Source organism: Epinephelus fuscoguttatus, linkage group LG10 (assembly GCF_011397635.1).
Source record: "Epinephelus fuscoguttatus linkage group LG10, E.fuscoguttatus.final_Chr_v1".
Lineage (NCBI taxonomy): Eukaryota > Metazoa > Chordata > Actinopteri > Perciformes > Serranidae > Epinephelus > Epinephelus fuscoguttatus.
In genome coordinates, this window is record NC_064761.1 from 39010413 (window position 1) to 39023523 (window position 13111).

A 13111-nucleotide genomic window follows, 5' to 3' on the forward strand; every position below is an offset into this window, starting at 1 on the left:
GGTTCCTAACTGGTGGGTCGTGGATCCATTCTGAAAGGACCGCAGGTGACTCACCAATATTTTTAAGTCTCTAAAAACACACTTTATTTATAGTACAGTGAAATTCTGGTGCAGAGCTTTTATTTTGAAGTGCTGTTTCCTGCTGTAGAGTGAGTGACTAACAGACAGCTACTTCATAGAGACAGCAACTGAATATATCAAACTGTGTGGACCATGAACTATGAATGGTCCGCGACTGGACCATGTGGGAACCACTGCTTTACGTCACCTTTCTGAAAACACAACTTTTGACTTTCTTGCCGACAGTTAAATGAAACTGATACCCCTCTCATGTCTGCATTATAAATATGTAGCTGTAGCCAGCAGCCAGTTGGCTTCGCTTCACATAAAGACTGTGAATAGAGGGAAACAGCTCGACTGGCTCTGCCCAAATGTCCAGCACATCTAAAGCTCACTAATTAACATGTTATAACTTGTCTGTTACATCTGTACAAAAACTGATGTGTAAAAAGGGAAACTTGTGGTTTTACAGGGTCTAAACCCTTCAGATATCCTTCACCATGAATTTTTCTATAGTAGAAATGGCCATAAAATTAATACTAGGCATGCGGCAAGAGGTTGTTTTTTGTTTCAAAAATAAATCCAATGAAAAATAAAATTATTGTTATTATCATTTTTTTCTGACAATTTCTGACTATTTTGTGGTTAATCTATGGGTTTATTTTGTTTGTTTTGATTTCTTTTTTATTTGTTTGTTTTTTAATTTTTGTTTTGTAGTTTTCCTGTTTTTTGGTTGTATTTTTAATTATATATTTGTTTTACTCTGAAGTAATGTTTGCTCGTGTGGACCCCAGGGAGAGTAGTAGCTACCTTGGGATACCTTGGATACCTTTGGGATCCAAATAGATAAATAAAATTGGGGCCTTAATATCGGACTAAATAAAGAATGAACATAATATATTCATTAGTGAGCTTCAGAGGCAGCGCTGCCAAATTTGACTGACACCAAATAATCACATCAGAGCCCAAAATTCACAGCCTCTGTGGCAAAAGTAGCCCATTCTATTACTACAGACTCGATATCATGTATAGTTTACTTACTGATTTATTTGTAATGCTTAAATTTCATTTTATTTTTGGTATGTTTTTCTTATTACTCATTTATTATCATTTGCATTTATTTATTAGCCTATTTATTTTATCTTTTTTTTAACCATTTATTGTATTTTTGTGTCTCACTTACAAATTTTGTCATACTGAACACTGTACATGTGATTTATTGCATTTTGTATGACTTCAAATACCAATAAAAAGGACCTTGAGCAAAAACAACAACAACAACCAAAAATAGCCCAATTTTCTATTTCAATTCAGGAGAGGGTTGTTTTGTCCATCTCATGTCCAGATGTTTCATCAAAATGATTATGCTTTAATCCTCAGAACTGAAGGTACTCACACTTTGTAGCCATCTCTAACAATAGACCTGTTTAGATTCTTGAGCTGCAGCAGATGTAGTCGGAGAGACTGAGAATTGGACTCCCACCTGTGAACAGGAACAAGTCAAATATGGAGTCAGACACTAACAGGGAATAACTGCAGCACCAGAGTACAGTCTAGACTAATGGTTTACTCACAGCAGTCCCAGCTGGATCTGGGTGGGCTCGCTCACAGAGGTCAGCTCTTTCATGTATGACATCTCATCGGACTCCTCTGCTCTGTTGGAGGGACAACAAAACAAGCAATAAACAAACTGTTAATCTCTCCTGTTGGACACAAACTGAAGATGTTTGTCCAGTTTCTATTTTCTGTCTTTAAGATGATTTAGATTTTAAGATTCATTTCTGAGATCTAAAAATTATTTTTCTTTGCTTGCTTTCTTGCAGACACTGACGTCATGTGACACTGTGAGATGGCATAAATTCCCACTTGCACAGGAAGACACAAATACCACGACTGTCACAGGGACTGAAATAGGAAATGTTTCCTGCTCAGAGCAATAACTCTCTACGACATCTCACTTCTGTCTCACAGTGAACTTTCAGAACTCTCAGCTTTATAGTTTCTGTTTCAACCAAACTCCCCTCTGCTTTGCTCTTTCGGTAACCTTGCACATGGCGAGTTTGCACCTTACCTCCTTGCATTTTAAGGAAAAAAAAAATCCCTGTGTTTAGACTGTATACATTAGTAATAGCGGCTCATTACATTTATAGTGTATTCTAGAATATTCTTACATCGTGTATTTATGTATTGAGCTATTTCAATTTATTTTATTTTATTTGCTGTGTTTCTATTGATGCATTTTTCTCTCTGCTAGTGTTGCTATGTTTAACATCTGTGCGGCGGCTGTGGCTTAAGAGGCAGAGTGGGTCGTCAACTAACAAACTTACAAACAAACAAACAAAAACCAAAACTTGTAAGGTAGCCTCAGCCACCAGTGTATGAATGTGTGTGTGTGAATGGGTGAATGTGACAAGTGCTGTGAAAGCAAGTAGAGTGGTGAGTGGTTGAACGACTAGAAAAAGCTGTACAAGTCCAAGTCAATTTATTTGTGTTTACTGTTCCTGTATAATGCCTGGATAACCTGCTGCCACACAAGAAGTGTCTGTCTATCAAAGCTGAAAGAGGTGTGTATTTTGGGCGCTGCAGTTTCCTCCTCTGTCACTAGGGGGCACAGTTGCTCCAGAGAACTGTGTATTAATGTTCTGCGAGGGTGGACCTCCTCTCACCTTCTGCCCCAGGCTTCGAACACGCCGCTGTCCGTGGCCAGAGCGTCCTCCGACACACCTGCAGAGACTCTCCTTGCCCTCCTGCCACTTCTGTTGGCGCTGTTTCCCCTCAGAGTCACTCCTACAGAGGAAAACACATCCAGTTAGTTGTCAGGTAGTCGCCATTCTTTGGGACAGGGATCAGATCTTTTTGACTTACCTGTGGAGGTGAAAGCCCCCTGAGCCCCACTGTCTCTGTGAGTCTTGTTGTCTAGCTGATGCACAGCGGCAGAGCTGACCGTGTCCTCGCTGCTCAACATGGCGGTGTGCGACAGGGTTTGCGACTGTGCCCGCAGCCCCTCTAACAGGCCGCGGCCCGCCTGCTCCATGTACTCCTCTGTCATCTGGGTGAGAGGGCAGTCCTGAGGGGCGGAGTGGTAGGGTGTGTCCATGGGGGAGCTGGGCGGTGACAGGGAGGAGAGCGAGGAGCGGGAGGAGAGCGAGGCCAGGGACTGCGGGGTGTCGTGGGAGCGTTTGGCTTTGCTTTGGGTCAGGGGGTCAGGGGTGAACATGGAGCAGTCTCTGGACACGGTCTCTGGTGGCAGCAGGTAGCGTAGGTGGGGGTCGAGTGGCTCCCCGGCCCCTTCGTGACGCTCGTACTGAGGAAGACCGTAAATGTCGCTGAAGCTGATGGAGCTGAGGGAGCCTCTGCTGGACGCCAGGGAGCCCCGACTGGAGGCGAGAGAGCCGCGGCTGCTGCTGGACGACACCGTCAGAGAGCTGGCCGACAGGCTGGAGAGAAAGAAGACAAGAGAGACATCAGAAAGGAGACAGAGATGCTGAGATGATGAGACAGAGAGGAGCTGAGAGCCTGAAGAATGAGTGTGTGCCGCACCTCTTCAGCTGGGAGTGAAGGTACGTGGTGATGCGTGTCGCCTCCTCCAGCTGTCTCAGCAGAGCATTCCTCTTCTCCTGCTGCAGGATCCTGTCACGAGGCACAGCCATGCAAAGAAATACAATCAAGTTAAATAAGATAAATGAATACTTAGATAGTGTTCATCTTACGGGATGACAGCACCCTCATCTCTGTGCCCGAGTGCAGGCCGTCATGTTCCTCACCTCTGATTGGCTCCCTGGCTCTGGGAGCTGTGTGCCCTCTGCACCTCCTCCTCCAGCCTGCAGCGTTCCTCCTCCAGCTGCAGCAGCGTCTCTGGAGAATGCTGCTGCTTGCTGACCAGGATGAGCTCCTGCAGGAGGGCCTCCTTCTCACGCAGGAGCTGCATGAAGTCCCGGTCGCGATCCGCCTCGGCCCGGCCTGACCAGCTCTCACTGTCCAGCTGTGCTAGCTGGTGCTGTATGCTCTGCACCCTGAGAGGACAGCGAGGAGGAACAATGTGGTGAACATTAGAAATTATGTCTTTACACCTGGCACTGGGTCAAGCATTGATACAACTGATAGATTTATGTTCAGAGGCGAGCGTGTACATGCTGTGATTACTACTTGGTTGCAAACATTTGTTTATATAAACTTTGCTGCAGCCAAGTCAGCCAAGTGCAAATGGCACAGAGTTCATACACAGTGATCAACAATGAAAAAATCGTAACTTGTCAGGAACACACTCCTCTGACATGGCCAAATTTTCCTATCAAATACAAATTTGGCATTTCCTGTATTTGCTGAATCACACCACGTTTTCCTTCCCACAAAAATATACAGACAACTTAATTATGCCAGTTTGTGACAAATAAAGTCTTAGTGTTAGGAGCACAGATACAACAATATGTAGCTTAAATGTCAAATTTAAAAAGTCATCAATGGGAAAATGTGTTAACCGACAGAAAGCAAAACAGAAGATATCTTTATTCCAGGGGTGGAAATGTGTCCCCGGCTCACCAGACACAGTATTCCCGTTAAAATATCTGGTTATTTGAGGCACCAAGTACCTCACATGGTGGAGGAGGCTGTGTCTCTGCCGCAGCGGCCGCAGGTTCAATGCGTGTCATCCCCCTCTCTCCCCCTTTTATACTACCACTGTCCTTTTTGTAATTTCTATCTAGTTTTTTTATTACTATTATATCTTTTGAATGTGTTTTATTGCATTATTCTTGTTTTGTTTTTTTAATCTATTTTGTCTAGTTGATTAATCTTTTAAAATCTATTTGATTAAATTCAATCATTTTTTTGTCTCGTGTTTATCAGTCTCAAATTTTTAAATTGTTTTTGTCAGTCAGTGTCTGTGAAGTGAACTGCAGTAACCTGCACGATGCTATATAAGATGCTATACACATAACGTTTGACTGATTGATTGTTAATCTATGAAGTTAAAGAGTGTTATGGTGTTATACATTTATGTACTGATTTTTTTGTTCCACGCAAAGACGTGCTGTATTTAATGTATTTTAATGTTTAAGAACAAAGCTGTACACCTATTTATTTTATCATTTTATATTTATTTATTCTACCACACTACCACATTCTACCACACAAAGACAAACATTTTTATTATTTTTATAGACTTCTATTATTTTTTAATTTAATTTATTTTTATTTATTTATGTATTATTTATTTTATTTTTTATTTTTATATTTAATGTTTTTATATATTTATTTTGACACACTGGCATAACAACATGATTTTTAAAAAATGTGATTTATATAATCTTCATAATTTTTTTAAATTAAATGTTTAAATTTATTTTTTATTGTATTTCTTTTCTTTCTTTCTTATATGTATGTTTGTATACTGATATGGTTAAGTATTATTTATGTTTCTTACAAATATAATAAAGTCTAAAACAAACAAGTATATATGTAGTATATATGTTTTTTTGTTTTTTTAACTAAAATAAAGTGAATACCTGGACGGCTACTGATCAATAAGTGTCTGTATATGTGTGTGTGTGTGTGTGTGTGTGTTTAGTATGACTTTAGTTTCCTGATTTAATGCTACCTGCAGGGTTCAGTACAGCCTCTGTGTACTCTGCAGTGTTTATAGAAATATGGCAGAATCAGCTCTATGTAAGAACACAAATTTGAGCCGAGCAGACGCTTCATGCTGCGACTATAATGACAGCATTCAGCGCAGTAATTTCTACCTGAGCCAAAGTGCTGCATCAGCCAGCGGTCTTACAGGTGTGTGTATCACCAACACGTTTATTCAGACAGAGTTAAGTGGGATCTTGCAGACTGAGTCCTGGGCTCTGATGAAATAACTGTGTTTATGTGAGCTGGATTTCAGACAGAGTGACTCAGTGACAGAGCATGCAAGTTTCCACAGGTCTCTCCTCACTCTCCCTCCCTCCCTGATGTCATGGTTGGCATTGCTGCTGCTGGGTCACCACAGCAACATGAATCTTGTAAAATAAGTGTGCACACAGCCAGCGTAATAATAACATGGGGACTCTTGCTGCTGCAGCTATCATCACTCGGCTGCTTCTTACAGCTGAAACACAAGCTGTCAAAGTCAGTTATTAAATAACACACAACCTCACAAGATCCAGCAACCTGAATTCATGAACCTTGGGCATGCCCAAATATGACACTATTTTGGGCTACAGTCAGCTGAAGAGATAACGGTTCATCCGAAGTTAGAAAACATGAGAGCTCGATTAATAAATTCCTAAAAGTATGGAAATCATTCTTGGACATCATAACAAAGTCTGCACTGCAAGAAATAAAACTTAATGCCTGTAACTGAGTTTTTAACTTTAAGTTTTTTAATCTATATTTTTTGATTTAATTATTTTTTCATGTTTTTTTTGCGTCATTCATTCATTTCTTTATATGCTTTATGATATTTATTGATATCTTTTTTTTTTTTTTAGCTTGTGAGTCTGTTGGGTTTTAGCCTTATTTTTTAAGTTTTAACTCTTTATGATAATAATAATAATAATAATAATAATAATAATAATAATAATAATGTTATTATTATTATTATTATTATATCATTAGTTAATAAATATATTATTTTATTATTGTTTTAATTTCATTTTTAATTAATTTATATTCTTTAAATTTATTGTTATTATCATTATTAATATTAATAATAAAGTTTGTTATTTTTGCCATATTTTTTATTTAAATTCTTTATAATAATAATAATAATATTAATAGTTGTTGTAATAATTATTATCATTATTTTTGACATTGTAATAATTATTATATTATTATTATTTGATAAAATGTTGTTTTTATTTTATTTATTAATTACATTTTTTTTAAAAAAAATCTTACTAATCTTTTTGCTTAATTTATTTATCTACTTTATAATATTTATTATTATTGTTATTATCATTAATAATGATAATAACAATAATAATAATAGAGCTTGTAAGTTTTTGCTTCTTTTATCTTTTTTAATTAAATTCTTTATAATAACAATAATAATAATAATAATATTTATTATTATTATCTCTTTTAATTATTATCATTATTATTTATTTTTGTCATCATCATAGTAATAAATATTATTATATGATCAATTTTATGGTTTATTATTTATAATATGTTATTGTTTTTATTTTATTTATTTATTTATCAAATATTTGGCCAGTCTCCCGTTGGGCGTAGGGTGGTTGGGATGCAGATGTTGGCATAGTGTGTAATGTGTAAATGTCTCAAAACCCATTTAAAAAAACCTTTGAATAATAATAACACAGCCTCATGACATACCTGAGCTCCAGTCATAATCACCCCTTCTTAAAACTAACAGAAATTTCTTTCAATATTGATTCTGCCAACATATAATTTTGCCAGCGTTAACAGGGTGAGCTGGGATATATTTAACCCAACAGTGTGTATATTAAACCACCTTGTGGAGGAGCAGGGTGTACAGCGAGGCAGGCGGTGGGCACAGCTCTCTCTGGCTGCTCACACAAAGGCAGCACACAGTCAGCAGCAGCGTGGCCAGGGAAGAATGTGACCACCCAGCTCATTCCGCTGGCCAGACATCGCTCAGCAGCCACGGCCACCGGGCGCAAATACTATTCATAACACGTCCTCCCACTGGACGACGCGCAGGGTCCGAGGAACGAGAGGGGGCTGACAGTGCCTGTGAGTCAGTGCTGCATGGTGTTGTGTCATAGTACTACGACTGGTAAACAACAAACAGACAAACACTGGATGTCTCGACATAAATGCTGAAGTGGCCCATGGTGGAAAGAATTTAGTTGGAAGCTGGAAATGAGATTTCTCAAAACTCCAATAGTTGCATCCAGCTGTGAAGGTAAATCTGCTCCTCTCTGATGGAGATGATGTGACTTTAACTCTGTCCTCAGCTGACACCGTCTTCTAGAGGCTACACTGGGCTGCTAACTCGTGCTCCAAAGTTAGGCTAAATTTTGGCGAGGAAAAACTGTCAAAGCCATTTTTACAGGGGTGCCTTCATCTCGCACCTCAAGATATCTGAATGACAGTGACTCTTCAGCTAAACATGAATCTCCCCTTCACAGACATGCTCACTTTATGCTCGTCCCATGCAGTTTTGGGCACATTAGGGTCCCTAAACATACTCATGTGTGGTGATGTTTGGTCCCATAGTAGCCATTTCACTGTAGTGAGACCATTTCTTTTAAACCTGACCTCACTGTATAAAATGACCTATTGTGACCTCTAGGATAATCACACCCTCATGAAACTTCACAGCCACAAACTAGAGACCTGTAGCATTCAGAGGATCAATGACCCTCGCAGGTATATTGACAATCACGGCGTCTCTTAGCAGTTTCCAGGATAGAAGTGCTCGCCATCCCATCACTGAAAAATCTAATTCCTACAGAAATCTCCAAATGTCAAAAGTTTTTGATACCAAATCACAGCATGGATTTCTCTGTTGTGCTCCTCAAGGTCTTGGTGTATTGATGTCGTATTTCAGAGGGATTTTTGAAAACTTTCATCAGTTCTGGAGTGGTAAAAGAAATGCTTAAATGTTGCACCAAATCTGTGTAATAAATGATATCAACCCAAAAATTGCTGAAGCAACTTATGAGACATAACTGAACACGGGAATAGCCGCCATATACTAACATAATGTTCAAAGCTCCTACACACTCTAAACTGTACAGTTTGAATAGGTGCCTAACCAAAAAAACATGTTTACAACAGATGTACAAGTAGAAAAAACTTGACACACAGTGCAGGGGGTGCTGGAGCCTATCCCAGCTGACACTGGGTGAGAGGCAGGGTTCACCCTGGACAGGTCACCAGACTATCACAGGGCTGACACATAGAGACAGACAACCATTCACACTCACATTCACACCTACGGACAATTTAGAGCCACCAGTTAACCTGCATGTCTTTGGACTGTGGGAGGAATCTGGAGTACCTAGAGGAAACCGAAGCTGACACGGGGAGAACATGCAAACTCCACGCAGAGGGGCTCCCCCACCCTGGGTTTGAACCACAGGACCCTCTTGCTGTGAGGCCGAACCTGCCTTATATCTTTGGATTATTATTTTTTTTCATACCAATGTTATGTGTGTATGTAAAGCTGTGTGAGACTGATAGTCAAGGAATTTATTTAGACACAAGCCCACTTACTTTTTCTTGGCTTCCTCGTACTGCCAGTTGAGTTTCACTTTGTCCACTAAATGTGTGGCATCTTGGGAACCATACTGAGGAAAAAAAAAAAAAAGAAATGATAAAATGATTCAAAGTCACAGCAGCTTACGTAACAAATAGTGGAAGACACACAGTTTAATCATGACCATTAGTCATGTCAGATATATGAGGGGAGTAGAGGGAGCTTCCTGCAGCTTATCTGGTCATCACTTGAGCAGCTGATCATTCTCTCGGGGCAGAGGTTTTTAAAGTCTGACAAAACTGATATAACTGCACCCCACTCGTCTCAAGCAGCCAGATCTCCACAGTGCTGTGTCAGTAAGGTCTGGAAGCAAACGTTATCATTCTGCTGCGGAGGAAAAATGCTCTGGCTTGTTTGTATTTCTTTAAGCTAATCACAATCGTCTTGGGTGGTGCTAAGCTCAGGACGCAGTGATGGTGTCCTTGTGAAATAGTGTTTGGGGGCTACTTGTTTTGCACATGGGAAGGTGAACACTGTCAATGAAATGGCTCCCCAAAAGAAAACGCCACAGAAAACATTAACAGATGACTGCAGACTGTGTGATTCAAATTTTGGGCTGTCGTGAGAGAAACCTGGCGATACCTTTGGTCGTAGCTCTGTACGGTGGTCCTACGGCGAGTGAGAGAGGTGTGAGGATGCCTATTGTCACGGTCTTGTGATCAAAGACAGCCTGGGATAAAATTCTGACAGTGTCGGAAATTTGGGATGACCATCTCACTGTGTGACTACTTTTACGACTCACGTCTTCTAACCAGTAGAAATGCAGCATGAAATGACGCACTGATCAGCACAAACAGACAGACAGCAGCTTATCATGGAGGCAAAACGAGCCAGAGAAACTGTGTGGGATTCTGGCAAAAAAGAAAACCTTGTAGAGTTGTGGCAGCAGAAGCCTTGTCATCCAGGGCTTATCATGATTGCGTAAAGAAGAACGAAGCATGGAAGGAAGTAGCGGCAGAGTTGCAGCTGCCAGATGAGCAACCTAGCAGCTAGCAAACACACACAAAGACACACCTCAGTATATAGTGCCCACAAAACTTATGACCCTCTATGTTGTGCTACCAGTTGGAGAAGTAATAATCCGCAGAGCATACTTGTGCACTAAGTATGGGAAGCTATTGCTGTGATTCAGTAGGCGCTGTCATCGTACAGTCTGCGTACATCAAACGCGATGTCGTACCAAGTTTATAAGATTCATGTTGCACAGTGTAGCTGCACTAAACTCACAAGATTGCTAAAAACTCAGTCTCTAGGAGGCTTTAGAGGTGAAGCATACATGATTTGCTGTATGTGGCTCAAGCAGAACATTATTATGACGATGTCACAGCAGCTCATGTGAAGTGGAACGGATTAGTACACTGGTGAAGTCAGTGTCAGTGGTGCATGCTGCTGTCAGGGTGAAAAGATGAGGCATATCAGCTCCGACTGGCCGCGTCAGAAAACAGATCAACATCAGGCATGACAGTCCTGTGAGATGGAGTCTGTGCTTTTCTAAGATGTGTTCACAAGTTGTTTTGTTTGTTGTAAATCTTTGCAACAAGAACAAAGCAGACATGCCTCACTGCACGATCCAGATCTTCTTTAAAACTTGTCATTTTCAGCGTGTAGGTTAGGTTGTTAGTGCGGGAGTGTTGTTGCTTGGGGATTTTGAAAATGGTAACCCGTGGATAGTGGAGAGAAGAATGCCAGCCTAAATAGCCGGCCAATGGCAGAGTCATAGCCACAGTCTGCATCCAGCGAGTCAGACTTGTGTTCCCCCGCAACAACATCCCTCATCACCCCCCAGTTAGTTAGATGTGGGCTACAACTGGAGCCCCATATTTTTAGACTAGATTTAGATCATTAAAAGTGTGCCAAAATATCTGTTAGCAGTTGCTGTTTGTCCACACGGACGTACAGACCTTGACACTGAAGACTACTTAAATACGTGATTATTCTCAGGCAACCTCTGGAGTCATGAGTCACGACTTTTTTGTGTTATTTCTCAGAGGATTTATGGACGTTTACTGGAAGAAATGACTGAACGCACTGAATCTAAAAATACCCGCATCAAGAAGGAGCACAAATTCTGACACGTCCCCTTCATTCACCTCCTCAACTCCTCCTCACAGTTTGAAAACCTGTTTTAGGGGGAGACAGGGAGGAGTAGCGGTGTCTCTTACCTCTCCCATGATGTCAGTCTGACAGCCAGTGTCGCAGTATTGCTGCAGACTGCACGAGTCACTGACACTTCCAGTGCTGTTCGCCACCTCGCCGGCCGAGTCATGGATTGACAAGCTGTTTTGGAAGTTCACCGTCAGCTTTGCCAGGCACTGTGGAAGGGAACAATGTTTAACAAGACAAAACTTGTCTCAACAATATCTCACTGACAATTAAAAGTAAAAAACAATAACAGCAAGAAATGGAACTTGTCAGATTGTCCGGCCTTTGTCTTTAAAGATGAATTTCAACATATACACTGTCTCATCTGCCTCCGGTTTATGTTCATAAATAGATTGCCAGGAAATGCCTCTGCAAATGTGGCCTGACAATCAGACTGAATCACCGTCTATTATTCATTATATATATTACTCCATTACATTTTTTGCTTCGCTGACAAAATCGTGGTCGGTGACTCAGATGTCTGGAAATGTGTTTTATTAAAAGACAATGATGAGAAGCAGCGGGACAGTAGAGGTTAACAGACACTAGAGGTCAGCAGAGAATACCCCACCAACGTTTGTTCCAGGACTAAAGAGGAGAACAGCAGGAGGTGAGATACCTGGATGAGGTCCTGCCTCTCCTTCTCGCCTGTGCTGATGGCCTTCTTGATGCTCCGCAGCTCGTTGAAGATGGCTTGAGCCTCGTCCAGCTTGTAGTTTGTCTGACTGCAGGACATCTTCCTGTCGATCCTGTGACACAAACACACACATTGAGATGTCTGCCGGGGCGCTGAGTGTTAAAAGCCCAGATGTTCAGACTGTTTGATGCTCTTGTGTTTGATGCTGGAGGGAGGATTTGCGATAAATCTCAGTCTGTCTCAGTGTTTGCAGAGTATAACGGAACTCATCCTTTAGGAAAGTACAGAATAATCAGGCTTGTTCAAACTGCTCTGTGAGGATAAACTTAAATTAAGTGGTTGTCTACTTTAAGTTTAAAGCCAATAAAGACATTTTGAAGTTGTCAGCTTGAGCTTTATGTCCACGCCTTGTGTCTATCAGCACATACACTGTCTGACTCGCTGTGTTTTCGGCTTTTCTCTCCCATTATTCTTAAAGTCTATGAGCCCTCAAAACAGACTAAATGTAGTAAAATTCAACACATGAATTAACAATATTGTTCGTTAAATACTAGAGCCTAAAAATAAACACTAACTTTTAGTTAACTTCCAATAGTTGATAAAAACATATTCAGGGTGTCTACAGGTATCAGACAATTAAATTTACTGCTTTTTACGACCCATTCAAGACAACTTAACCAAATTTAGGACAGGGTTTTGGACAGATCATGTTTTACTTATTTAAGCATTGCTGGTAATCATTGCAGGCAGGTAGCATATATAAAGTCTTGTGCAGAGGTAGGTGTTATGTAGGAATATAGATATTAGGGTGAGTTAAGTCAGTGCAAGTACAGAGTAAATAACAGTATCATAGCCTTTTACATGGAAAGGCTTCACACATTTTCACAAAAAGAAATTAAAAAATGGATAAATGAAATTAGGTCAAATGTTTGTAGTGGTTAAAGCCTCGCAAATTAAAACTCAAGACTGTTCAATGACTTGAATTAAAGACATTTCAAGACTTTTTAAGGACCTGTAGACACCCTGAATATTTTGTAAATTTC

General features: G+C 40.4%; 1 protein-coding gene across 1 annotated transcript in view; it reads right to left on the bottom strand.

Annotated features, from left to right (window-relative positions):
- Positions 1-13111, bottom strand: part of wwc3 (WWC family member 3) — a 54757-nt gene that overhangs the window by 9950 nt on the left and 31696 nt on the right. The window contains exons 6-14 of the mRNA XM_049587817.1: positions 12051-12180; positions 11452-11601; positions 9247-9320; positions 3825-4073; positions 3601-3690; positions 2926-3497; positions 2727-2847; positions 1635-1715; positions 1457-1543 (exon numbers count right to left, since the gene is read on the bottom strand). Of these exons, the coding sequence (XP_049443774.1) occupies positions 1457-1543; positions 1635-1715; positions 2727-2847; positions 2926-3497; positions 3601-3690; positions 3825-4073; positions 9247-9320; positions 11452-11601; positions 12051-12180 (1554 nt within the window). The remainder of the gene's footprint in view (positions 1-1456; positions 1544-1634; positions 1716-2726; positions 2848-2925; positions 3498-3600; positions 3691-3824; positions 4074-9246; positions 9321-11451; positions 11602-12050; positions 12181-13111) is intronic.